This window comes from Nycticebus coucang, chromosome 4, assembly GCF_027406575.1.
Source record: "Nycticebus coucang isolate mNycCou1 chromosome 4, mNycCou1.pri, whole genome shotgun sequence".
Lineage (NCBI taxonomy): Eukaryota > Metazoa > Chordata > Mammalia > Primates > Lorisidae > Nycticebus > Nycticebus coucang.
In genome coordinates, this window is record NC_069783.1 from 124,367,268 (window position 1) to 124,394,748 (window position 27,481).

The following is a 27,481-nucleotide window of genomic DNA, read 5'->3' on the forward strand; positions in this document are numbered from 1 at the left end:
GGGAAGTGCATCCTGCCTGCATTTCTGGAAGTTCGGGCGGTTTCAGGGCACTATGGGAAACTCTAGGAGTGGTTAGGGCCGCTGAAGACCCTCTACAGTCTCGCCCTCATTGGGGCCAGTCACCAAGCCCCTTCCCTCAAGCTTATGACGCGGCGCCGCAGCGCCGGCTTAGCCGCCAGGGGCCGCCCGGAAGCGGGGCTCCCCGAAGGCGGGGCGGGGAAAGGGGCGGGGTGCGACAGTACCTGGGCCGCCCGGGAGCCGGGGGTGGGCTCTCTGGGGACAGCCGGCAGCCCCCCCAGATCTGCACCACCAGCCGCGGGGAACTCGGGCTCCGGGCGTAGAGGCTGCGCTGTCACATGGGCGGCGGCGACGGGGCCGCATTTAAGCGGCCGGGGGACGGCGCCCGCCTCCAGCGCGTCCTCGGGCTTGGCTCCCGCCGGGCGCCCCACTCTCTGCCCACCGGGGGCCCCGCGCCGCGCCGCACCGTGCCGCCCCCGCCGGGCCATGAGAGCGCGGGCTCCGCCGCGATGAGCTCGCACATCGCTAAAAGCGAGTCCAAGACGTCGCTGCTGAAGGCGGCGGCGGGGAGCGGGGGCAGCCGGGCTCCCCGCCACGGCCCTGCCCGGGAGCCGGGGCTGCCCGGCCGCCGGTTGCCCGGCGCCTGTCCGAGCACGCCGCCGTCGTCCGGGGATCCCAGTTCGCGGAGGCCCCTGTGCCGGCCGGCGCCGCGGGAGGAGGGCGCGCGGGGGAGCTGCCGCCGGCTCCCCCAGGCGCACTGCAGGCCCCGGGAGGCGCTGCTGGCCGCGGTGTCCCGACCTTCGCCGCAGTCGCCGCTGCCAACCGCCCGCGGGAGGGATGGGGAGGAACGGGGTCTCTCCCCGGCGCTCGGCCTCCGAGGCTCTCTGCGAGCTCGGGGCCGCGGGGACTCCGCTCCAGCCGCCGCGTCCGAGGCGGACCCGTTCCTCCACCGGCTGCGCCCCATGCTCAGCTCCGCCTTCGGCCAGGTAAGGGCCGCGCCTCCGGTCCGCGCTCCGGGGAAAGGCGCTCCGGACCCTGCGGCGGCCGCGCGCCCACAGCCCTCCTGCCGCTCCCGGCGGCCCCCTGCGGGTCACGCCGCAGCTCACCTCGTCCTCCCCGGTGCCTGATTCAGCACCCTGTGCGCTGTCCACACTCCGGGCCTCTTCGGGAGGAGGCCCCGCGCCCTTCTCACCTGCCGGAACTGGCCAGTCCTGGAAGGCAGAGACCTCCACAACCCTTCTGAAGACTTGTGAGGTTCGGAAAAGGACGCTCTGAGCAGGTGGCGCCAAACCCACTCCTTTAGCCTCTGGCCAGTACCGCCAAGGAGCAATCCAAGAGAGCAAGGGGTTTGGAGTTTGGAGGTCAAGAGAGGTGGCCTCAGAGCGCACAGACTCTGGGCCCCCAGATACCGGGCCCCAGCTATTGCCTCCATAGAGCAAAGGCCTGGGAAAAGTGTGTCTCCAAGGGCCTGGGAAAAGTTGGGGGATTTAGAAAGATGAGGAAAGAGAAGAGGTGTCTGGGGAGGAATGGAGGGGCTGTACAAAGCTGTGGCTCAAACTGGAACTTTGGAATGTTTTAAGGAAGTTCACTCAGGGGATGCCATTGGGCAGTTGTCAAGGGATAGGACGTGGAATACCACCCAGAGAACCCTGGTCTAAATTGGTGTGCTAGGGTCAGATGGGTCACTAAGAGGTCACCAGTGACTCCTTTTTCTTTCCCCAGACCTCTTCCCTCAAGGGTCGCAGGCAGCTTGGGCATCAGCTCTTTAAAAAGAGCCCTGTAAGGGAGGCGCCTGTGGCTCAAAGAGGTAGGGCGCCGGCCCCATACGCCAGAGGTGGTGGGTTCAAACCCAGCCCTGGCCAAAAACTGCAAAAAAAAAAAAAAAAAAAAAAAAAGACCTCTGTAGTCATAAGCCAGGTATACAGTTTGGGGAGTTTGGGGCTGTGTGGCTGGGGAGGGAGCCTCACAGAAAGGAACCTGTGAACTCTGGAGCAAAGCCAGGGTTTCCCCTAATTCTGAGTCTTTAATCAAGTCTAACTCATTGGCACAGTATAGAGCAGTTTTGAGACAGCCAAGGAGGGGTATAATGCAGAGATCTGATCAGAGGATTTGCATGGTTAATGGGAGAAGTGGTGGGCCCCAAGCCTTTATGTGCCAAGATCTAGCATAATGAAGCTGTTTCAAGCTCCTGGCTTGCCATGCTGGAGCAGAATTCCAAGGAGGCCATGTGTGTTTTGCTTCAGATCTGCACATTTCTTTTTAAAATACTACTCTGCAGTGGCTGCTGCTGGTGGAGGGCTGACATGAAGGCAGCTGCACGTGGATTTGGGTTGCACAGGGCTGCTGTGTGGGGTGATAGGGCAGCAGTGTGCGCCTTTGTTCTTGCTGGGAGCCCTTGTTAGCCGAGTTAGTTGGAAAGAGTTCTCCAGAGTAGAGATTTGGATGTGGAACTGTGAGAGTTAGAGGTGATGTGTCGAGGGAGAAGTTCACTGCAGTGGTTTGTATGTTACTGGGGAGGTGTAGGTTGTAAGGGCAGGAGTGGTCTGTGGATCTGGGCTGCATTGCAGCATGAATGCTGTGTTGAATGGGTGATACCAACCCATTCATTTATCAAATATTTCATGAACAGCTACTTGCCCAGACATTTGCTGCACATGAGGGAGACAACAACGAACAAGATAGCCAGGGTTCTGGCTATTTGGGAGCTTATAATCTAGCAGGATGAGTAGGGCATTGGCCCAGAATCATACATTTTCTGGTTATCCAGTTTGCTGGTGATATGATTCAGCTCCTAGAAAAATAGCCCTTTCTTTTCTGGCTTGCAGAGTTTGCCAATATGGGCCTTTTCTGGGCTCAGATCATTTTAACTACATAGTTTTGTCCTTCTTTCCAATTTCTGAGTCATTAAATGAAGAATATCCTCCAGCCCTGTGTTCTGAAATGTCACCAGGGTCACCTGAGTCAGGAGGAGCTGGAGGTCCCATCAAATATTTACTACCTCTCTCTAGAAGCTCTTGCTTCTTGGAGCTGCAGGCTTTTCTTTAAAGCCCAGCACATTTCAGTTTGGGCTTCCTGCTGATACCTCTAAGGCATCTGCTTAAACAACAACAGCAACAAGAACAAGCCCAGGCTGGGACTTTTGTGTCAGAGCCTCCAGTCTCATGTGACAGAGATGAATTAGTCCTTCCTTCCCTTCTCTCTGCATTGAGATTTTTGGCCTTAGAGACAGGTCTGGGACCAAGGGAAAAGGAATAGGATTTGGAATACAAGAACTTTCAGATAGGATCTGCTTAGGGCAAAATATAGCCCTGGCAAAGTGTATTTTTTATGTCTTCCCAAGTTTCTTTTTTAAATCTTAAATGAATTGCTTAACCTCATTAAACCTCTTTCTTTACCTGAAAAATAGGAGTAAATCAGGTGTTTGGGAGTTTAATGAAATATGGAGTTTTTTGGGTTTTTTTTTTTATAGATCATGGCCCAGGGCAGGGACTCTGTCAGTATTAGTCATTGTTGTTGTTGTCCTTATTGTTGACTAGCTACCAAGGGCTTCTTCTTTCCATTCATAACGGAGTCTGGGAGAGCCAAGGTTCAAAATGATGCTGAAGTACCAAGATAGACACTACATTAGGGGAAACAGGAATTTGGATTCTTCAGTGACCTCATAGAGCATCCTTATTGCCTGCATGGAAATACCATGGTTCTGAGGCTAAAGCATGGAATGGTTGCCTGAGATGTAGCAGAGCTGCAAGTTCTAATCCCAGCTCTGTTATTTTCTGTCTTCGTAACCTTGGGCATGTTATTTTCTCTCTCTGGTCTCGGTTTCTTTTTTTTTTTTTTTTGTGGTTTTTGGCCGGGGCTGGGTTTGAACCCGCCACCTCCGGCATATGGGACCAGCGCCCTACTCCTTGAGCCACAGACACCGCCCTGGTCTCGGTTTCTTTATCCAGAAATGAGATTGACAAAAACTGCCTTGCAGAGTTATTACAAGGCTTATACAAGATTAAGGATATCAAATGCTTGGCTTATAGTGGGTGCTGGATAAAGGGCAGCTTTCATTAATGTTATTGCTGTTATTAATAGAATAATTGAATGAGGGCCTGTGTAAGGTACTTTGAAAGCTGACTCTGAGCCAGGTGAGGAAAGCTATTAGAGGAAGGAGCTGAATGTCAAAGGACCTTCCCTAGTTCCTTCTTTGTGGCTAGCAAAGGACAGGCCACCCAGCTACCTAGAGAAGGTATGACGTGAGAAATTAACTCAGAATAGTCATGACCTGGGGCTTTGGGTCTTGGAAGACTATTTTAAGAAACAGGTTTTCTGCTCCTTACCCTAAGCTCCTGAAAATACCTGGCTTGTAGAGAAGGCAAATGCAAATAAAACCCACAACTCTTTCCCATTCTTTCCTTTTTTTTCCTGCTAAAGAAACATTTCTTCTGATTTGCATGGACTAGCCCAGTTCCCATAGTACTTCATTCATAGCAAGATTGCAGCATTTGGTGAGAGAATGAATTAATAATATCACCAGGTTCTGGACTTTGATGGTTCCTGGGATTTAGATGATGGTTTGGGTCCCAAAGGATTAATTGCACTAAGCCTGTGTTCCTAGGATGAGGGATATATGTATTCTTCCTGTTTGGGTCAAGTCTTTGCTTACTTCTTTCTGAGAGGGCTTGAGTTCCTGTGGCCTCCCTGTGGCTGCGGAAGGGGGAAAGCAAAGGTCACCTTGTGGTTAACATCAGTTATTGGTGATGAGAATGGCTGTACCCAAGATGTCTGCATTTGCCCAAGCTGTTTGGGGGAACAACAGGGTACTTGAGACTTCAACCTAGAGCCCAATGGGCTATGGACAAAGTATCTTCTCATTACCTTATCTTCACAGCAACCTGTGAAGATTAGCTTCATCGGCCCTCATTTTATAGCCAAGGAAGGCTCAAGGGAGGAAAGTGACTTGCCCAAAGGTCACACAGTAAGTAAATGGCAGGACTATAAGAATCGTGGTGTTGGGTGGCGCCTGTGGCTCAGTCGGTGAGGCGCTGGCCCCATATACCGAAGGTGGCGGGTTCAGGCCTGGCCCCGGCCAAACTGCAATCAAAAAATAGCCGGGCGTTGTGGCAGGTGCCCGTAGTCCCAGCTGCTCGGGAGGCTGAGGCAAGAGAATCGCGTAAGCCCAAGAGTTAGAGGTTGCTGTGAGCCGTGTGACGCCACGGCACTCTACCCGAGGGCGGTACAGTGAGACTCTGTCTCTACAAAAAAAAAAAAAAAATACAAAAAAAAAAAAAAAAAAAAAAAAGAATCGTGGTGTTGGTATCCCCAAACATACTTGCCTGTGCTGTGTGTACCACGCTGGTTTGGTAGGAAGTCACGTAAGTGTGTTCCCTATTTGTCAGACGCATCTAAGCACCTGTTATGTTACAACCTAGCTTTCCCCAATGTCTTAACACTGGGCTGTCATGTAAGTTCAAAAGCTGGTAGTAAAATTGGCCTGGGCCAAAGGCCAGCTTCCCTCCTAATCAGGAATAATCAGCAATGAGTTTATCCTTCTCATCCCTCTGATCCTGTTATTCCATTCCAGAATGTCACAGCAACTGCAAACTCTTGGGCTTAAGGGATTCTCTTGCCTCAACCTCCCAAGTAGCTGGGACTACAGGCACCTGCCACAACACCAGCTATTTTTTGTTGTTGCAGTTGTCATTGTTGTTTTAGCTGGCCCAGGCTGGGTTCGAACCCGCCAGCCTCGGTGTATGTGGCCAGTGCCCCACCCACTGAGTTATGGGCGCTGCCCATTAAGCTCTTTCTAATTTCTTACTGAAGGTCAAGCTATTTGTCCCACCTGCCCACCTGCCCAGCTCAAGTTAGCTTAGGTAAGCACCAGATCTGAACCCTTGCTGCCCTTAAGTCTCAAGCTAGTGTCAGCCCCTACCCCTACCCGCAAAGCAGGATGGGATTTCTTCAAAGGGTGTGACTTTTCCATAGGGGCCTGGTTTTGCTGTCTCTTATCTCTTGTTTGCAAGGACAGAGGCATATCCCAAGGTCGACAAGTGGGTGCTATGCCCAGGGATAGCCTGCAGGGGGCAGGAGTTACCAGGTCTGACTGAGTGGCTACCCTGCGGAATGAATGGACCCCACACCTGGCCCTTTAAGACCAATGCTGGGCAGGGAAAGGGGGAGCTTTCCAGGTGCCTTTGCATGATTATCTCATTAACTTTTCACAACAGCCCTCTGGAAGGTGCTACTGGAGTTCTCATTTTATAAATGGAGAAATTGAAGCTCAGAAAGATTAACATGTCCACAAGGTCACATCGTTACTAAACTGTAGGGCAAGATTTGAACCTAAGTTAGTCGGACTCTACATTCCACATTCTTAACCTCTATATCAGTTCTAAATCAGTGGTTCTTGACACTGGGTGCAGGTAAGAATTACCTGGAAAGTACTAAACAACACTGATGTCTGAAGCCCACTTAAACCTATTAAATCAGAATTTCTGGGGAAGCTCTCCAGTGCTTCCAGTCTACAACTAGCATTGGAATCTCCACTTTACATTCTGCTGCCTCTGTATGTATTTACCCATTAATTACTATAAACTGGGTTTGTACCTGGAGCCCAACTCAGGTTCCCCTCTGGGGTCCTTAGTGAGCATCATCTCTTCAAAAGAATCTCCAGATGGTCTATTTTTTAGGTTTTGCCTGCAACTGTTCCCTCATCTCCAGACTAAATCACATTCTCAAAGTTTTTATGTTTCTCTTTCATAGCATTTATCTGAAATATAATTAAATAATTATGTTCATAACTCTCTGGTTCAGCTGCTAGAACTAAGCTGTCCTAAAGCAGAGATCCATGTTTAACCCATTTCCTGCATCATTCCCACAGCCAGTCACAGTGCCTGGCATTTATACATTGGACAAATGTATTCTTTTTTCCATTTTATTTTACTTACTTTTATTTTTATTTTTTTTGAGACAGAGTCTCACTTTGTCACCCAGGGTAGAGAGCCGTGGTGTCATAGCTCACAGCAATCTCAACCTCCTGGGCTCAAGCAATCCTCTTGCTTCAGCTTCCCAAGTAGCTAGGACTACAGGCGCCAGCCACAATGCCTGGCTATTTTTTCGAGACAGGGTCTCACGCCTGCCCAGGCTGGTCTCTAACTGGAGAGCTCAAGCAATTTACTCACCTTGCCCTCCCAGATCTTCTTTCCATTTTAATAATTACTCATCCAGTATCCATTATGTGCTTCATGCTTTTCCACATGTGCTTTTAAAAGGCAGGGGAAGCCCTGTTTTCCAGTGGAGGAAACCAAAAATCAGGAATGGGAGGTGGTCACTCAGTCAGAAACCGGCAGAGCCAGGATTGCAACCCCAAGCTCCTCACTCTATCCTGGGCTCCCCTCCTGCTCCATCCTCCCCCTCCAGAGGTTTGGCCCGAATGAGGCAGCTCAGAAACTCCTCCAGCTTCCTGTGTCCCTACCTGCCTTCCCTAATGGGAGTTCCAACAAACCACCCAAAACTGGACAAAAGTCCTTGGGAAGGGAGGCTCTCCAGGCTGAAAATTCTTCCGGCGGGGCACGTAAGAGCTGGCTGCACCAGCGCCGGGGAGGGGTTCTGCTTCCTAGTCCGTCTCTGGCGCCCCCTGCTGGGGAAATCTGGGTGCAGGGAGACTGGGACATGTCCTCTTTCGGGGTATCTGGCTCCGGCTGCAAGTGTCAAATGGGATATCTGAGGCTTAAGATGATTCCCCATCAAAGCCGGATTCTGGAGGGACCAGGAAGAGCAAGTCATCTAAAAAGTTCCAGCTGTGGGACCTTGAAAACTGCTTTCTATAGCCGGGCGTTGTGGCGGGCGCCTGTAGTCCCAGCTACTTGGGAGGCTGAGGCAAGAGGATCGCTTGAGTCCAAGAGCTTGAGGTTGCTGTGAGCTAGGACAGCATGGCACTCTACCGAGGGTGAGACTCTGTCTCAAAAAAGAAAAAAAAAGACTGCTTTGTAATGGGCTCTGTGTTTCTGCTCGGCACCCCAAGGAGCTGGTGAAAGGTCCTCATTCCCAGTGAGGCTGAGGAAGAAGAGAAGGTTCGGAGACCTCACTCCCTCTGCGCCTGCGCTGCCTCTGTCCTGTCCTCCCCCAGGGCCATCTCTGGGTTTCCCTTGGGTCAGAGAGATCGCACACTGCGAAAGGAGCAGAAGGGTCTGATCTGGGCTGTTGGCTCAGCAGCACTGCCGGTCCAGAGCCTCATCCCATTTCAGTGAGGAGGCAAGTGTGAAAACTGGAGCGTGATGGAGATGTCACAAGACCTCCCAGGCCCTCAGCTGGAGCCGCAGCTCTCCATCTAGCTGGAATTGCCAGGGGGCGATGAGGATGTGTGCGTGTCCAGCTCACTGCTCTTTGAAAGGGGCATCCATCTTTCTGCGTGCTTGTGTGTACGTGTGTGTGAATGTGTGTGCCCATACAAGGCTGGGAGCTGTGAGACAGCCTGGTTTGGGGCCCCAAACTAGCCAGTTTCCCCTTCTAGGTCTGTTGGCCTAATTCCCAGCTGCCACTGCCATTCTGCGCCCCCCTCCCTGAGGCGATCTCCCTGCAGATTTGGCAGCCAGGAAGGAGGGGCCGAGGGAGGCAGAGAGAACTGGAGTGAGAGAAAGGACTCAGTTCTAATCTGATGTGGATGATCCAGCAGCCTTCTTCAGCTCTGCTGCCCTTTGCTACTGGCTCTCCCGCTGATTTTCTCTGTGCCCGGCACTCTCTCCTCTATCTTCATCTCCTTAAGAAAGTGCCTAGAAAGTTAAACACCCCCCCCCCCACACACACACACACAATCCACCAAAAAAAAAAAAAAATCAGAGAACAGGAGCAGGCAGACAAGTAAGAGAGCACGCGCAGGAGAGAGGGCTCACATTGGTCGTGGAGGAGCGGCACAAGCAGAGGGAGGCTGGGGTTGGCAGCGACGGATGGGGACGAAGGTCCCTTAGCCCCCAAGGAGCCTCCTTCATGGACCCAGGGATCTCAAGAGGGCCTGCTTCTACATAGGATGGGCAACTGTGTCAAGTCTCCACTGAGAAATCTCTCAAGGAAGGTATGTTTCTGGAGTTCCCAAGACCCAGGGCTGGGAATTGGAGTATTTTGCTATCTGTCCTAGAGATGGACTTGGAAGGGGTGGGCATCTGGAGCTTCTGCCCTTCTCGTGGGTTCTAAGCATAACCGCTTCCCTGTTCCTACTTCAGACACACTCTCATCACAGTTTTCTATGTCTTAGGCTTTGGGTGTGGGAGGAGACTGGACTGTGGGAATTTGCACAAGATTTAGAAAAGAAACTATGTAGCTTTGGGGCTTTGGGGATGTAAAATGGAAAGCAGGGACCCTAAGGATATCAGTGGACAGACTACACTGAACCTGGCAGGATCTGAAGATCCTTCTTGGAAGCAGGACCAGGGGCTCATTCATATCCTTCAAAGTTCTGTGGTGATCTCGAAGCCTTCAGAATTGTGGGTTTTGATATAGATCCCATTGCTACTGAGAGCAACCAAGAAGGGTATCCTCCTCTATCCCCAATAATGGTTGAGTTAAGTTAGAGAATCTCAAGTAAGCCTAGACTGGTTGTCTCGGTTGTACAGAGAAGGAAGCTGGAGCACAGAGAGGTGAAATGACCCAGGACCCAGGAAGTGTTTCCATTAAGAAATAGGATGCCCAGGAGACATGTTGAGCAGAGGTGTGTATGTTACTTTCTATAGTGGATTTATTACTTATATACTAGGATAATATTTTTTTTTGCAAGAATTCCTTTTGGGAGGCAAATAGTCATCTCTAAAGCATTCTTCATGCAAGGCTGGGATCAGATCTATAGGGTTTTCAGGTGGGCTCTGCCTGTTTTTCTAGCCCTCTGCAGTTAGGCCATAGAATAGACTCATAATAAGATTTTCTTTAAAGGAAGAAGGAATGAAAGAGATGTTTTCTTCCAATTCTTCCACTTTCCAGACAAGGAACTTGATTGCCTTTCAGGGGGGTTAAGAGGCTTACCTAAGGTCTCAGGTCAGCTACTGGCACCTCTTCCCCTATCCCATCCTATTTCCTTGGTCAGTTTGACAGCTTCTCAATTTAGAACATTTTGAGTTTTTCTGCTTGTCGTCTTCTCATTTGGCTAAGCTGCTCACATCAAATTCCTTTTAATCTTCGCTCTTCCTTGGATGCTTCTGAAGGCTGATTGTCCTCCCCCCCAAATCTATTATCTTCTTATGGACATCCTCTGCATCAGTAGTGACCTCCATGCCGTTTCAAAGAAGCAGAAACTGGTGTGAATTAATCTAGAGGGCCCCTGGGCAAAAGCCCTTGTAATGGGTTTTGTCCAGAGCTTGAAGAGGTGGATTTAAGAGTAAGAACTACCCTTCTGTCTCACCCACCCATCTTCCCTAACACAGCAAAGTGCTTAAGAGTCAGACTACCAAGTTCTCCTCTTTGTAGCCATGTGACCTTGAGCAAATTACTTAACCTCTTTGTTCCTCAGTTCTCTTGTCCATCAAATAGGGATATTGATATCTATCTCTTAAAGTGATTATGAGAATTAAATAAAGTGCTTTGCACAGTGCTTGGCATATAGTACTAAATAAATGTTCATATTATTGTCATAATTGTAATTTTCTCCACTCTGGGTTTTAGAGAAGAGGGATAGTGGAGAAATGGAAAATAGGAGAGGTTTTGAGCCCATAGAGTAAGGTAAATGAAAACTTAACTGTATTCAAGTTCATTTTTTTAATAGCAAGAATAAGTGCTTTTTACTGAATATCTGTAGCATATCTAACATGTTCTCTCATTTGTTCTTCTCCACTAACTACTTCTTTGGCTGTTTTCTAAAGAAAGGAGCTGGCCTCAGAGATAAGAGCCTTCCTAAGAACACACAGTAGACAGGAAGCAGAGCTGGAATTTAAACTCTGGTCTGCATGAAATCAGAACTGATATTTTATTTTTATTTTTTCCTCTATGAGAGGCTCCCTCTCTTTCTCCTGCTGTCAGAAAATGTTATTCATAGATTTCTGAATCTGACCTTAGAGGTTGTCTAGTCCCAATTCCCACTCAGTGCGGCAGTCCCCTCTCCCATCTCTCACTGACCATTCATGCATTTAGCTTCTCCTGGAAAACCTTTAGTGAGGAAGAGCTCCAACTTGCATACTCTTGGCCAGCTCATGTTGTTAGAAAGCTGTTAGGTCATGGGGCATGCTGGCCCTTCCTGTTGCCATGCCACCCTCAGGAGGCGTCCCCTTCGTGCCAGGAGACATTGTGAGTCTGTGGGCTGCTGACTACTTGGCTTCCTGGGCAACTGGGCATGGTGAGAGGCAGCTTGCTCCAGGCTGTGAGCTGGGCAGCACCAGGCTGTCAGGTGTCATCATTGGCTGGAGGAGAACCGGAGCCTCTAGGGCAGCTTGGTGCCAGGCAGTATTATGATCAAGAGATATTGTGGAAATTCCCCAGACACCACTGGCTCATTCTTCATGGGAGCAAATTCCTCTCCATCCTTTTCATTTCTTTCCTGATTGGCAGATGTTCCCCCACTTCCTCTGGAGCCAGAAGTAAGTCCCTCCTGGCACCCAGCATCTCTGAAGTTACATCACCGCACCACCACCACCACCAACATCATCATCATCACTATGGCAACCCCATCTATTCAGCTCTTACCATGCTCTAGGCACTATGCAAAGCACTTTCTGCGCAATAGCGCCTTCATTTCTCACAGGAATCCTGTGAATAGTCATGATTGTCCCGGTTGTACAGAGAAGGAAGCTGGAGCGCAGAGGTGAAATGACCTGCCCAAGGTCACACAGCAAGCAGGTGGCCAAACCAGAATTTGTCTCTAAGACTGTTTGAGTCCAAAGCCAGCATACTAAGCTGCCTCTCAGAGTTCTCCTCCTTCCTCACTTGTGCTCTCTTTAAGCCAAGTGAACAAGATTCTGCCAGAAACTAAAGACTGACTTTCTACAGATATCTCCTGAGATCATTTCCTGGAGTTAGGTCACTGTCTACCTCAAGGCTTCCTTTGATCTGCCCTCCCAGATGGGAAGATGTCTGTTGTCCTGCCCTAGCTCTAGCCCGGGTCACAGAAGTCTGTGTGAGTGCTGCTGCAGCTCTGAATCTCACCTCTTTGGGGTGTCATACTGGAATGGGCCATTGGCCTGTCTGATGTCCCTGAAGTTCTGATATTACCTAAAACTGGCACTGACCACTGATTGCATTCACCAAACTTGAGCCTTTGGCTGAGTTCCTTTGCCTTGGGTCTAAGATGCTGTTTCCCCTTTGAGGAACCAGAATACTGCACCTCCCCCCACCCCCCATGCTTGGAAGGGATGTAGGTAATTAGAAGGGGGCCTCAGTCTAGGGGCTTTGGGAAGAAGCAGGAGAGGACAAGGTGCTGCGGGGGATTGTTCCTCTCAGGCTGCAGGGACAGGATGCTCTGATTCTTAGGATCTTCTCCTAGGCATTGCCTTCTTTGCCCTGGAGGAGCCTGGCTGCAAGTGGAGTGCAGTAGGACAGAAGTGTTAGGGTCCTCAGACAAAGACAGCCCTCAGGATTTCAGCTATTCTTTCCCTCCTTGGGAAAGTTTTACTCCAAATCCCCACACTGAGGGGAGGTATCCAAGCTCAAGGCTGAAAGCAGAATGCTGTGACCCGGATTCTGGACAGGCTTCTGGGGAGGCTGGGAGAGAACTGAGTGTTGTGTCTGGATGCTGCTGTCGTCCTAAAGGGAAGGCCTATGGGCAGTGCTAACTTTTTATAGCTGCATGGGAACCTTCAGGGAGGAGGATGGGTTGGCCAGGGCCTGGGAGCTATATTCAGCTACATTCAGTAAGCAGAGGAGGACCCTGCCCCAGCCCCTGGAGGTCCAGCACTCTGGGCCAGGCAGGGAGCCAGGGAAGGAAGGAGGGAGGAAAAGAGACCTGCCAGATGGCAGAGAGTGTCTAGTCTTGAGGTCACAAACCAAGTGGAATCTAACCCATAGATATATCTTGTTTAGCCCTTCTAGTGTTTTAAATCAGAAGATTTGGCACCCCTGGCCTGGATTAAGTAGTGCTGCCCCTTCAGAGGGGGTGAAGTCCCCATTTTGCCCCAGACTCCTTCTCTAACCCCTGCCTGCTTCATTTATGTCAGCGGTGGCTTCTGTATTTGCAGCTTCAAGTTTGACAGACCTGTGAGCCTGTTCTCTGTATCACCAGCTCTGATCACCTTCATAGCCTACCATAGGGGCCAGCTAGGGCAGGGCAAAGTCAGTTTCAGAGCTGGGAGAAATGACTTAGCCCTGGAGACTGAGCTGGAATGTTGGGAACATTTTGGGAAAGGACGTTGAGCCATTAGGCCCTGAGAGAGCACTTCCCTTTGGTTAGAACTGAAGCCTCCCTCTGCCTGTGCCTGTTACACACGAGTGTGTGATTCTGTGCATACATATGTGCTAGTGTGTGTGTGTGTGTGTGCAGATGTATGCATGTATCACACAGTGGGTATCACATTCCATTTACCCCAGAACAAATGTCTCAGTCAAGGATTGAAGACTGCATCTGTTGGACCACTATGACGGCCCCCTGGGCAACCTGAGGGCTCTCTGAACCCTGCCACTCAACTCCCAATGGTCTTCCCTGGAGGAGAGCCCCTTCTGGGACCAGGAACCTGGCTGAGCAGGGAGGTGACATCGTGCCTCTCTTTTGTATTTGCTTGATGCTGGCTGAAGATGTGCCAGGAGGAGCAGACCAGCTACATGGTGGTGCAGACGAGTGAGGAGGGGCTGGCGGCTGGCGCCGAGCTCCCTGGACCACTCCTGATGCTGGCTCAGAACTGCGCTGTCATGCACAACCTGCTGGGCCCTGCCTGCATCTTCCTGCGCAAGGGCTTCGCTGAGAACAGGCAGCCTGTACGTAAGTTGGCCCAGTGGAGCCCCCTGAACTTGGCCTCATAGGGCATGAGGAGATACTGGGAAGAAGAGGTCTGTACACAGCAGCCCCTGTGCCCTAATGGATATACCTCACACCCCTAACTCATGAATCTGAGTCCCAGACTTTCTCATTCATGGCCACAAAGTCCATATCACTGGCAAGAAACATTAACAGCAGGTAAATTGTTTCTGAAAACTTGCTAGGTGCTAGGGCACTGAGTCTAGTATGTTGGTGGATTGCCTTGTTTAAGCCTCAGAGCAACTGCAAGAGGTAGGTACTTTTATCACGCCCACTTTACAGATGAGGAAACTGACTTGGAGAGGTGTAATAACATGCTCAGGGTAATAGCCAGTAGGTGACAAAGGTAGGATTCAGATAGTTTGGTGAAAAAGCTCCCATGCTCTTAATGACAATTCTATATACAGAACTATCTAGTAGAACTTTCTATGATGATGAAAATATTCAAAGCTCTGTGATGTTCAGTACAGTAGCCACTAGCCACAGGTGGCTATTGACCACTTAAAATGTGGCAAGCACAGCTAAGGTCCTGAGTTATTAATTTTATTTCATTCAAATTCAAATTTATATAGTCAAATGTGACTAGTGACTACCATATGGACAGCCTCCTAAAGGCATCTGAAGAGTCACAGGAAGGAGGTAATAATGATGATGTTATAAATACAAACACCTGCGTATTCTAAACACTTTGTGTAGCTTGTCTCACAGAATGTGCACAGAGGCCCTGTAAGGTAGGTACTGGTATTAACCTATTGTACAGATGAGAAGACTGTGGCTCAAAGAGCAGACTTGACCTGCCCAATGTCCCACTACTAGGAAGTAGCAGATCTGGGGTTTGTACTCAGGTATGTCTACCTCTGGGACCTGAGCATTTTTCCCCAACTATATATATATATATATATAGGCTCTTTTCCCCCAACCATATGAATTGGGGAGAAATGAATGTGTATGAACCATTCCCCCTCAATTCTCCTGAGTCATTGCTCACAGTTTTCCTGCCCCAAGGGTGGGCTTCTATGTACATAGCTCTGCTGCTTTACATGAGGGAGTGTGACCTTAGGACCAGCCACCAGGGCTCTGATCTCAGGTGCACTGTGAAAGGACACCTGGTTTTGCTGCTTCCTGGGCTCTGGGTGTATAAGAAGAATGGAGGGGCTGCCATGGTGGTCAGCAGCACCTGTTCCCCTCCTGGTCCTGCAGAACAGCACCCTGGAGAAGTGGGAGGGGGCCTTGAAACCTGGTGGGTAGGAAAGGACTTGCTGTGTCCCAGTAGCTGGTCCTTGTGAGTGTGCCCTGCACATATGTATACTGACATGTACTTGCTTTCACATACTGGTAGGGTGACCTACTGCAAAAGAAAATATCCTTTTTGGTCACCTGAGAGCATCTAGGAACAAGTGGGTCTGTCTAGAAACAGGTGTGACCTACTCTTGTACTGGGCACCACGACAAGCTTTTTAAGTTACAGTCTACGCAGTCATCTCACAGATACACCTTCCTTTAGGTTACTCCTATCCTCAGCTAGAAACTTCACCTGGAGGACCTGGGAGCTTGCAGCCTGTTCATTCCAAGTTCACACACACTCTCAATACTGTCCTGTCACATGTTGCCACCTCTGATCTCTGGGTGCTGTGACCTAGTTGTCCCACCAAATGTTGCTCAGCAGCCCCTTCTCCCTCGAGATGATCTTCAGCTGTCTGGGTTGGTGTCCCTTGCCCTGGGGCCAGTTTGGAGTGGCTGTCTCTACTCATCCTGGCCTGTTGGCTGGAATGGCCTGTGTCCGCAGCTGAGAAGCCTGGTGCTCACTGTGGCACACCTGCTTGTCTGTGTGTGTGTCCTCAGGGTGGGCACACCTGCCTCGTGTTCTCCCTGTAATTGGGGAGGCTGAACCCTGTGGACCACTTTCAGAGCCTACTAACTAGGATCAGCTGGGCACCTGTATCCATTTTATGCTGGTCTGTCTCCCATCTAGGCAGGCCTGGGGCGACTGGCACCTCACCAGTCTGCTCTTGCTTCAGGCTTGGAGGCTTCTCTGCCATCTGTTCTGATGCCTAGACTCAAGGTTTCCTTGACTCCCCAAGGAGACCTGGGCTCTGCTTGAGGCTGAAGATGTGTATCGTGGACCCTGGTAGCAGCCAGAGGCAGTGGCAGCCTCCAGGGTCCTACACTGTGTCCTATGACAGGGCAAGGTGTAGGGATGGAGATTACACTGAAGAAGTGGGAGGCAATGCCCAGGAAGGAAGGCATAGCCCCAATTCTGCTTCTACCTCCCCTGATTCCCCCCTTTCTCTGCCTCCCCCTTGAGCTGGTCCCTGCCCTGTCTCCTGCACCCCTCTTCTCCCATTGCCTTGCAGGCCTTTCTCCCCGCTCTTCCTGGTTTGAGGGTGACACTCTCTTCTCTGCATTGTGAACTCCCCTGACCCTGTTTTATTTGTAGGTTTTTGCCTCTTGACCAATGCTGTTCCTGACCTGTTCTTATATGTGGAATAAGGGGCTGGGGACACAAAGCTTCTGTGCCCAGGCCAGTGGGGCTGTTGGATCCTTGGCACCTCTTATCAAGGGCCCAGGAGCCTCTACATTTCTGGAAAACGTGGGGCTGCACCTTTTCCCCTCAAGGACGTGATCCAGGCTCACCTCTACTGCATCCCATTACCTCCCACCTAGTCTAGTGCCACTTGGATGGTCCCCAGGTTGGACATTTTGTGACTTCCAGGTCCCTTGCCATGGCTAATAGGACATGTTCTTTTGTTTCAGGACAGATCACTGCGACCAGAGGAGATTGAAGGTAAAACTTCGTCCCTTCAGGAAGAGAGCTGTCCAGCCCTCCAGGAGGGAGGTTGGTGGGAAAAGAGGCACAGATACCTTGGCCTCCTGGTGATAGGGCTTGGTGCAGAGCAGGGCATTTTCTGTGAAGCCAGCCAATGGAAAAAAGAACAGGAGGCAAGGGAAATGCCCTAGAGTCCTGGGGAGCTCCAAGGCCCATCTCTAAGCTGGTGGGTCCTTGGGCTACCTTTGCCCAGAGGCTCTGTGGGTCCTACCCTCAACCATATCCACATTTGTTTGCTTCCCCAGAGCTCCGAGAGGCCTTCAGGGAATTTGACAAGGACAAGGACGGCTACATCAACTGCCGGGACCTGGGCAACTGCATGCGCACCATGGGCTACATGCCTACCGAGATGGAACTCATCGAACTGTCCCAGCAGATCAACATGAACTGTGAGTCCCTCCACCGGGCACCACTTTCTCATCTGGGCCTCACCCTTGCAGTGAGACAGGCCTGGGTTCAAATTCTGCATCCACCTCTTTCTGTTACCTGGGACATACCACTTACCCTTTGGGCTTCAGTTTCCTCACCTGAGAGTTGTGACAGGGGATTGGGGGACAGAAAGTTAATTAGGGAATATATGTAAAACAGGAATATATATTACCCCTGGCTAATGGTAAGAATTGAACAGAGGGGTACTATTACTATCATTATTATTATTATTACTATTTTTTGCAGTATTTAGCTGGGGCCAGGTTTGAACCTACCACCTCCGGTATATGGGGCCAGCGCCCTACTCCTTTGAGCCACAGGCACCGCCCTTATTATTTTTTTCTCCATCTGATGAGTAGGTTAAGGATAGATCACAGTTCCATCAGTTGCCTAGTATGAGATGGGTAGTGGGTGGATTAGGGATGACCTAGCCCTTTCCTTTTTCTCCAGTGGGTGGCCATGTGGATTTTGATGACTTTGTGGAGTTAATGGGGCCTAAACTCCTGGCAGAGACAGCAGATATGATCGGAGTAAAGGAACTGCGAGATGCTTTCCGAGAGGTAACGAGCAGTGACAGGCAAAGGTGGGCAGCCTATTAGAATCTCACTTCCAGGATGACTACTTGAAAGAAGCCTGGACCCCGAGTCCCAGACCAGGGGAGGGAGCTTGGACAGAGAAGGGTCTTTGGTGAAGGTGGGACAGTAACCCTGGAGAAAGAGCTCAACCTTAGGATCTGCTGCTGACCATCTCAATGTTGGGGCAACCTTTCCCTCCTTCCTGCCCTCTCTAGTTTGACACCAATGGTGATGGAGAAATAAGCACCAGTGAGCTGCGAGAGGCCATGAGGAAGCTCCTGGGTCACCAGGTGGGACACCGAGACATAGAGGAAATTATCCGAGATGTGGACCTCAATGGTGATGGGCGAGTGGACTTCGAAGGTAGGTGGAGCTTGAAACCATGCAATCATTAATAAACCCTTACTTTCCACCTCCCTATCCTTTCATCCTCCTATCCCATCTGTGCCCCCTCTTAACCCACTTCCTATCTCTATACCCATCTATCTATTCATGCATCTATCCGTTTATCTGTCTATCTACCATTTATCCATCCAGCCAGCCATCCATCTACCCACCCACCATCTACCTCTCCATCCATCTGTCCATTCTTCTATATCTATTTCTCTATTTCTCTTCATTTCTTTGTCTGTTCAGATGCCTATTTATCCAGTTTTTTATCTCTAAACATTTATCCATATAATCATTTATCCATGCATTTATTTATCCATTCATGCACCTATTCATTCTTCTATGTTTATCCACATATTCACCCAAGTATCCATTTACATCTCTCTATCCATTCATACTTCTGTAGTTCTATTCTTTTTTTTTTTTTTTTTTTTGAGACAGAGTCTCATTCTGTTACCCAGGCTAGAGTACTATAGTATCAGCGTACCTCAGAGCACCCTCAAACTGAGACAGCAGGATTCAAGCAATCCTTCTGTCTCAGCCTCTCGAGTAGCTGGGACAACAGATATCTGCCACAACGTCCAGCTAATTTTTTTCTATTTCTTAGAGATGGCATCTTGCTCTTGCTTAGGCTGATCTCAAACTCCTGAATTCAAGGGATCCACCTGCCTTGGCATCCCAGAGAGCTGGGATTATAGAGCTGAGCCACCACGCCCAGCCTATATTTCCATTCATACATTCATGTATGTCTATCTACCTGCTTATACTTCTGCCTCTACTTCCATTGATCTACCCACCTGCCTGTTCAGTCATTTCCTCACCTATATGCACCTGCTCATTCATTCATCCATCCCTGTGTTCATCTCCCCGCATCCATCTCTATTCATTTATCTGCTCACCCTCTCATGCATCCAGCCTTGGTATGTATTTCCTGAATACCACATTCCTCAACTTGACACTCAGGGTCTCCAAGGTCTGATCACAGCTCACTTTCCCAGCCGTAGCTCCTAGCATTCCTTCACTCACAGTCTACCAAAATAATTGCTATCCATGAACCTGTTAGGCTGTCTTTTGGAATATGCTGATCTTTTTGCCAGGATGCCTTTATTCTGTTCTGCACCTGGGCTAAGTTCTTTTAGCCCAGAAGTTAAGTGTTTAGAGGTCTGCTTTCCCCAGCACTTCTCTGGTTCTTCATGCTGTATGTTCTCTTTTCTGGACTTTCACAACAGCTCACTGTTCTTCACTGTAGTTGTCTTCCCATTTGACTCTGAACTTGGAGAAAAAATGAGCCCCATTTTCTCTCTCTCTTTTTTTTTTTTTTTGCGAGACAGGGCCTCAAGCTGTCCCCTGGGTAGAGTGCTGTGGCATCACAGCTCACAGTAACCTCAAACTCCTGTGCTCAAGCGATTCTCCTGCCTCCGCCTCCCAGGTAGCTGGGATTATGGGACTACAGGCACCTGCCACAATGCCCAGCTATTTTTTGGTTGCAGCCAACATTGTTGTTTGGTGGGCCCGGGCTGGATTCGAATCTGCCAGCTCAGGTGTATGTGGTTGGCGCCTTAGCCGCTTGAGCCACAGGCACCGAGCCCCCATTTTCTTTATGTCTATATTTGCTGCATAAGTAAGTACCTAGCACATAGCTTGTGCTCAGTAAGAGTTGTTTTTTTTAAAGAATCAATTGTAGGGTGGGCACAGTGGCTCACGCCTGTAATCCTAGCACTCTGAGAGGCCAAGGCAGGTGGATTGCATGAGCTCAGGAGTTTGAGACCAGCCTGAGCAAGAGCGAGACCCCACTTCTAAAAAATAGCTGGGTGTTCTCGTGGGCACCTGTAGTCCCAGCTACTCGGGAGGCTGAGGCAAAAGGATCACTTGTGCCCAAGACTGTCAGGTTGCTGTGAGCTATGACACCATGGCCCTCTACCTAGGGCGACAAAATGAGACTCTGTCTCAAAAAAAAAAAAAGAAGGGAGAAGTGTTTACCCCAATGAGTTGGAAACTTACATCCATACAGAAACCTGCACACAGATGTTTGTAGCAGGCTTATTCATAATTGTCAAAACTTGGAATCAACCAAGATATCATTTCGGTAAGTGAATGGATAAATACACCGTGGCACATCTAGACAATGGGATATTTTCTGTGATAAAAATAGATGCACTATCAAGCCATGAAGAAACGTGGAGGGTACCTTAAATGCATATTACTAAGTGAAAGAAGCCACTCTGAAAAGGATACATGCTGTATGATTCCAACTACATAACCTTCAAGAAAAAGCAATCTATGAAGATAGTAAAAAGATCAGTGGTGTCGGGTGGTGCCTGTGGCTCAAAGGGGTAGGCACCAGCCCCACAAGCCGGAAATGGGGGTTCAAACTCAGCCCCGGCCAAAAACTGCAAAATAAAAAAAAGATCAGTGGCGTCTAGGGGTTCGTGGGGAGGAACGGATGAACAGGTGGAGCACAGAAAATTATTTTTTAGGGCAGTGAATCTATATGACAGTGTAATAGTGAATATGTGTCATGATACACTTGTCCAAACACAAAGAATGTACCAAGAATGCACCACGAGTGAACCCTGATAGAAACTGGAAACTCTGGGTGATAAAGATGTGTCAGTTGTAGGTCTGTCAGCCATAACAAATGTCCCACTCTGGTGGGGGATGTTAATGGTGGGGGAGCAGAGGGGATATGGGAAATCTCTGAGCTTTCTGCTCCATTTTGCTGTGTACCTAAAACTGGTAAGAAATAAAGTTTAGGAAACAAAACAGAAGGGAGTGGGGACAGTTTGCAGGAAAGCTGACAGTTGAGGGCAAGAGAGAGCTGGCTGTACTTGAGGTGCTGAAAAGGAGAACTGTGTAGTTAGGGCATAGAGATGGGGGCAGGGTGAATATGCAGTGTGTGGCTGGAGATGTCAGTTGTGGCCACATTAGGGAGGGCCCTGAGGCCGCTGCAGGACACTGGACATGTTCCAGTAGAGATCCATGGGAAGTTTAAGCAGGGGTCAGATATGCAGCTTAGAAAGTACTTGGTGGCCACTGTGTACAAGCTGGCCTGGAGGGAACAGAGTGGCTGTGGGGGACCAGCACAATGTCAGGGGCAGTGGCAATGGGAAAGGGTTGGTGGCAGCAAGGTGGGCTGGGCTCTGACTTCTGCTTTCTCCCTGCCCACTTGGGCACCCTCCCAGAGTTTGTCCGGATGATGTCTCGCTGAGGCTGCGAGGGCCCCTCCAGGACTGCCAAGCTCCCACAGGCGGGAAGAAGAGGAGCCAGGACTAGCCTCACCCGCTGCAGCTGCCGAGAGCCCAGGATATACTGGAGGATGGGGCCTGCCTGCACCCCGGGGAGGTGCCCACCCTGGACCCCCTCCCCTCTGCACTGTGAAAGACTAATTCCTGCAACTGGAAAGGGGGTGCCCACTGATGAGGAGGCCACAGTGCCAAGCCGGCAGAGGTCATTCCAGGCGCCAAGTGCCATGTATCCAGCTGCTGCTGGCTGGGTGGGCCAGGGAGCCCGCCAACAGACCCCACACAGCATGTCTGCCCCAGCGAAAAGCCTGTCGCTGCCCTCCTTAGCTCTGTGCCCGTCCCAGCTCGCCTCAGCCCTGATATCTCAGAACCAATAAAAATATTTCCAAGAGAAAGATAGCCATGGTGGTCTTTGTTTCTTGGACCTGGTCAGATGACGTACATGTTTCCTGAGCACCAACTACATGCCCAGAACTGGCTGAACATTCCTGCCTTCAGCATGCATTTATTGAGTATCTACTAGGTACCCAGAAACTTCCATTCTCATCCATAGGAGGTTGGACAATTCAGTTTGTGAACTCATCCTAGAAAAAGCACTACTTACCTCATTGCTGAAAATCACTACACTCACCTTCAAAGTATTCCGCTTGGCCATCTGGTAACCATGGTGATATTCAGCAATGAGGTACGTAACACATTTTCTGGGATGAGTTGGTGAATTTAACTGTCCAACCTCATAAGCCAGATCCTGGGACCACTAACTCAAGGAAGGTAGCTGGATTCGTAACTCCCCAAACAAAATCAGGTTCCATGGAAAGAGAAGGATGACTGTTGGTGAGTATCTCGCAGGGGCCACACTACTTCCTGACTTCCCAGAGCTTTCATATTGGCCAAGGAGGCAGACATGTCATAAACACATCATCTATGGTTACAAATTATAATACTGCTATTAGGGGGAAATACAGGGACCTTCAGCAGGGTAAAATAAGGAGGCCTGGGGAAGCCAGGGAGGGCTTTCCTGAGGAAGCGATGACAAGGTCTTGGTCCTGGAGGAAATCCCAGTGCGTGCAAGGAGACAGACGGAGAAAACAGCTGCTGTCTTCTCTGCTGAGTGGGAAGATGTATAGTGAATAGACCTTGGGTTTGCTGGCTGTGTGACTTTGGACCTGTCATGTTCTCTCTCCGAAGCTTATGTTTCTCATCTGTAGTGTGGAGATAATAAAGGATGGAGTCTGTACATGGTTAAGGGCTCTCAGGGCATTGCATTGCACGCCCCTAGGGGCGCTGTTCAGCCTTCTGTGCAGTCTGGAAATGCTGAACAGATCCGTTATAATCCCTGTAATTAGTTTCTATCAGTGAAGTCTTGAAATAGCCAGAAGGAGAAGAATATGGGTAGAAGTTGCTTAGAATCTTTGACAGGCCTGGGACATACTTGGGCAGGTGTAAGGGGTGGCCAGTGTACTCCAAACTGTTGGCTCTCAACTTTTAGCATATATAAGAACACCTGGCAGATTTGCTAAGCTGCAGGTCTGGGCCCCACCCCAGTGATTTGGATTCCATGTTTGGGGTGGGGTTCACGAATTTACATTGCTAATAGGTTCCCAGAGAATGGCAATGCTGCCAGGCGGTGGACCACAACCTGCATAGCACTGCTGTAAATTCCAGACCTTGGGAGGCAGGTGTGCCTCCAGGCAGCTAAGGGAGGCTGTGAGGCTAAAGGCTGGGACTTGAGGTAGACAGACTATCTCCTGCTCCCTTGTGCTGTGGCAGGCAGAGGATCCTTGTTCTCAGACCTGGTGGGGAATGTAAGAAGGACTGTGGGCCCCAACATGAGGTCCAGGTAATCCTCATGTCCCTGAGGCCAGTGAAATTCACTCTAATAATCCAATTTTGAGACTAAGCTGTTGACTCCATGCCTCACTAGGCAGGTCTGCAGCCCTGCCAACCGCCACCCAGCTCGGCTCTGCCAGAGACTCCAGACCCTCACTGTTTCAGAAGTACAGTGGCTTAGAGGGCAATTTGCAGAGAGAGAGAGAGCTCCTATGGACAGAGTGAGCCCCTGAGACGCCACAGGAGGAGGATGGAGCTAGGGGTAAACTAGGGGTAAACTTCTGTCCTAGATGTGATAAAGGGATTTGAGAACATAGCCAGGCCACTGTTCAGAGGCACTTTAATGCTTAGGGCAGGGGAGACCCAGGGACAGGACTTCTCCCTCCTCTGATGCTGAAATTAAAACTCTTCCCCTTGGGCGGCGCCTGTGGCTCAGTGAGTAGGGCGCCAGCCCCATATACAGAGGGTGGCGGGTTCAAACCCAGCCCCGGCCAAACTGCAACCAAAAATAGCCGGGCGTTGTGGCGGGCGCCTGTAGTCCCAGCTGCTCGGGAGGCTGAGGCAAGAGAATCGCGTAAGCCCAAGAGTTAAGAGGTTGCTGTGAGCCGTGTGACGCCACGGCACTCTACCCGAGGGCGGTACAGTGAGACTCTGTCTCTACAAAAAAAAAAACAAAACTCTTCCCCTTGAATTTGTCTTATGTTTCAGGGTTCCAGTAAGATTGTTTGAAGAAGCCTGAGCATGACTAAGACCCTGTCTCTACAAAAAATAAAAAAATTAGCCAGGTGTGGTGGCATGCACCTATAGTCCCAGCTACTCTGGAAGCTGAGGCAGGAGGATTGTTTGAGCCCAGGAGTTCAGGGGTGCAGTGAGCTATGATGACACCACTAAACTCTAGCCCATGCAACAAAGTGAGAGTCTGTCTCAAAAAGTAATAATAATAATATGGTCAGGTGCAGTGAATCATACATATAATCTTAGCGCTCTTGGAGGTCAAGACGGGAGGATTGCTTAAACTCAAGAGTTGGAGACCAGCCTGACCAAGAATGAGACCCTGTCTCAGGAAAAAAATAGAAAAAGTTAGCTGGGTGCAGTGGCAGAAGGTGAGGCAGAAGGATCACTTGAGCCTAGGAGTTTGAGACTGCAGTGAGCTATGATGATAGCACCGGACTCTAGACTGTGCCAATTTAAAAAGAAAATTGTTTGAGGAAAGATTTCTGTAACTTTTCAAGAACTGAGACACATTTTCCTAGGCAGAAATTCTTTCTGTGACTTGCACCATTGGTAATGCCTTCTCTAGTGGAGAGCTCCAGGTGTGTCATTTCAGAAGAGCTCTCATTGTCTTAAAGGTCCTAAACCAGGGGTCCTCAAACCGCGGCCCACGGGCCACATGAGGTGGTGTGATTGTATTTGTTCCCATTTTGTTTTTTTACTTCAAAAGAAGATATGTGCAGTGTGCATAGGAATTTGTTCATAGTTCTTTTTTTTTAAACTATAGTCCAGCCCTCCAACAGTCTGAGGGACAGTGAATTGGCCCCCTGTTTAAAAAGTTTGAGGACGCCTGTAACTGAGCCTGGATTTGCCTTCTTGTGCCTTCTAAAGTCTAACTCATTTACTCATTCATGCATGCATTCAGTTGATATTTATTGAACTGCTGCTGTGTGCCAGGCCCTGATCCAGGGTCCTCATCATCAAGGAGCTTAGACTCTAGTATAGGAAACAGATGAGTGTGATGTATGTAGTGGGCTGAGTGCTACATACTACTAGCACTTATTAGGTTACCCTAGGAATGGTGGGAGTACCTAAAAGGCACCCTGGTGGGGTGGTCCTGGGGGTGGGGAGATTTGCTAGGACCTGAAAGATTAGCATTGATTATTAGTCAGAAGAGGTAGAAGGGGGTGTGTGTCTCTGGTTGAGGGAATAGCATGTGCAAAGGCTCAGAGGTCAGAGAGAGCATGGCCCCCACAGGAAGCTAAGCAGAATTCTGTCTGCTGGTGTATTGGCTGGAGGGAGGAGCAGAGAGAAGTTGCACTCAATAAGGAAGTGGTGCTTACCCCATCATAGCTCACAGCAACCTCAAACTCTTGTGCTCAAGTGTCTAGTAGACTCTCAGCAATTACTTACTGAATAAACAAACCAAATCCATAAATTTGTTAAAAAAAAAAAAATATATATATACTCCTTGATGGAGTGCCTACCCCATCGTAGACCTTGGAGTGTGGAGAATATAGGGGCACTGAGGAGCTGCTTTCTACTGTCAGCCAGGCCCACTGCCACAGACGCCCTGGTGCCAACGAAGGGCTTGCCTTTGGAGACAGATCTGCCCAGAAGGTAAAAGAAAACCCAGGAAATGGAGGGTAGCCAGGAAGTGTCCCCAAATCAGTGTGGTTAAAAGCGTGAGTTCTGATCAAAACACAGAAAAACATGGGCAGCACCTGTGGCTCAAGGAGTAGGGCGCCGGTCCCATATGCCGGAGGTGGCGGGTTCAAACCCATCCCTGGCCAAAAACCACACACACAAAAAAAAAACACACAGAAAAACAGACATTAGATGGCCCTGATGGAAGACCATGACATGACTTGGGATTTTGCCAAAGGCACCCAATCTAAGTCTGATCATGCCTTGAGATCTGGCCAGCAATTTGGAGGAAATCTAAGGGCAGAGGAACATACTGAGTCATGCCGTGAGTTTGTCATCAGCAAAACCCAGACTGGGAAATTCTACAGGTCAAATGATTTGGGTTCTTCAACAGATAAATTACAAGAAAAAGAAAGAGATAAGAGAAGAACTTGGAGCTTAAAGGAGATTTAAAAGGTATCATGTTTTTATAAAATGGGCCTGACTACGTGATAATTATTATAAAAGTCAAGATAGCAGGGCGGGGCACGGTGGCTCATGCTGTAATCCTACCACTCTGGAAGGTCAAGGCGGGTAGATTGCCCAGAGCTCACAGGTTTGAGACCAGCCTGAGCAAGAGACCCCGTCTCTAAAAATAGCCAGGCATTTTGGCAGACACCTGTAGTCCCAGCTACTGGGAGGCTGAGGCAAGAGAATTGCTTGAGCCCAAGAGTTGGAGGTTGCTGTGAGCTATAACACCATGGCACTCTGCCCAGGGTGACAAAGTGAGACTCCGTCTCAAAAAAAAAAAAAAAAAAAGTCAAGATAGTTGTTGTTTTTAGAGAGAGGGGGCTGTGTTTGGGAGTGGGTAGAGAGAGGAGCTTCTGGGGTTTCTGATAAAGTTCTATTTCTTGACCAACAGGGTGATTACAAAAGCATTTGCCTTATGATAATTCACAAAGTTGTACATTTGTTTTGTCTGGTTTTCTGTTTATTTGATTTTACTATACAAACTCTAAAAATCATGTATAGGCTCAGGAGCCTGCTATCTTGGTTCAGCTCTACCATTTACACATAACTGTGCCATGTCTAGTAAGTTATAAGACCATTTAAGTCTCTATTTCCTCATCTGTAAAATGCAGATGATATTATAGGGTAATTCTGAATATTAAATTAGTATATGTGAAGCCCTTGGAACAGTACATTATAATGCAGAAAGCATTATAAAAGTTTTTGGTACTATTGTTGTTGTTGTTCCTCAGTTACCTACCACTCTCTCCACACATCTCTATGCCCCAGCAATTCCCTCCCAAGGAAAAGAGAAAGTTAAGTTGGGCACGACATTCTTTTTTTTTTTTTTTGAGACAGAGTCTCACTCTGTCCCCCTGGTAGAGTGCCATGGCATCATAGCTCACAGCAACGTCAAACTGTGGAGCTCAAGTGTCTAGTAGACTCTCAGCAATTACTTACTGAATAAACAAACCAAATCCATAAATTTGTAAAAAAAATATATATATATAGTTCACTTCTCTACCATCTATCTCCTCTGACTGGCTCATGAAGTCAGGGATCTTATCTGACTTATTCTCTGCTATGTCTCTTAAACTCCTTGCACTGGTGGGGTGTATACTATGTACAGCAAATAGTCATTATATGGGTGTGAGGCTAGTGGTAAAGAGGGTGGCAGCCATTTGTTTGTTTTGAGACAGAGTCTCACTTTGTAGGCCTTGGTAGAGTGCTGTAGCATCACAGCTCACAGTAACCTCAAACTCTTGGGCTCAAGTGATCCTCTTACCTCAGTTTTTCATTTTTAGTAGAGACAGGGTCTCACTCTTGCTCAGGCTGGTCTCGAACTCATGAACTCCAGCAATCCACCCACCTCAGCCTCCCAGAGTGCTAAGATTACAGGCACCTTTTGGTTAAAAAAA

The 27,481-nt window shown here is 49.2% G+C and overlaps 1 protein-coding gene across 3 annotated transcripts; it reads left to right on the forward strand.

Moving 5' to 3' along the window:
• Positions 1-223: 223 nt before the first annotated feature.
• On the forward strand, positions 224-21,778 carry CABP1 (calcium binding protein 1). Of its 3 annotated transcripts, XM_053588267.1 has the most exons (7): positions 5,309-9,073; positions 13,705-13,884; positions 16,678-16,708; positions 16,996-17,139; positions 17,630-17,739; positions 17,970-18,117; positions 21,327-21,778. In XM_053588267.1, the coding sequence occupies exons 1-7, from the start codon at positions 9,029-9,031 to the stop codon at positions 21,350-21,352; spliced, it is 684 nt and encodes a 227-aa protein (XP_053444242.1). In that variant the 5' UTR covers positions 5,309-9,028; the 3' UTR covers positions 21,353-21,778. The 3 variants fall into 3 exon arrangements, with proteins under 3 accessions (XP_053444239.1, XP_053444238.1, XP_053444242.1); XM_053588264.1 differs by lacking the exons at positions 5,309-9,073; positions 13,705-13,884 and adding an exon at positions 224-1,004; XM_053588263.1 differs by lacking the exons at positions 5,309-9,073; positions 13,705-13,884 and adding an exon at positions 249-1,004 and having other exon boundaries at positions 16,678-16,759.
• Positions 21,779-27,481: the final 5,703 nt, after the last annotated feature.

Excerpts from the sequence above, each read along its gene's own strand:
- CABP1 (XM_053588263.1), top strand. The coding sequence starts at position 357 with ATGGGCGGCGGCGACGGGGCCGCATTTAAGCGGCCGGGGGACGGCGCC. Across the intron at positions 17,140-17,629 it reads CCAGCAGATCAACATGAACT|TGGGTGGCCATGTGGATTTT; the intron begins GTGAGTCCCTCC and ends CTTTTTCTCCAG. Across the intron at positions 18,118-21,326 it reads TGGGCGAGTGGACTTCGAAG|AGTTTGTCCGGATGATGTCT; the intron begins GTAGGTGGAGCT and ends GCACCCTCCCAG.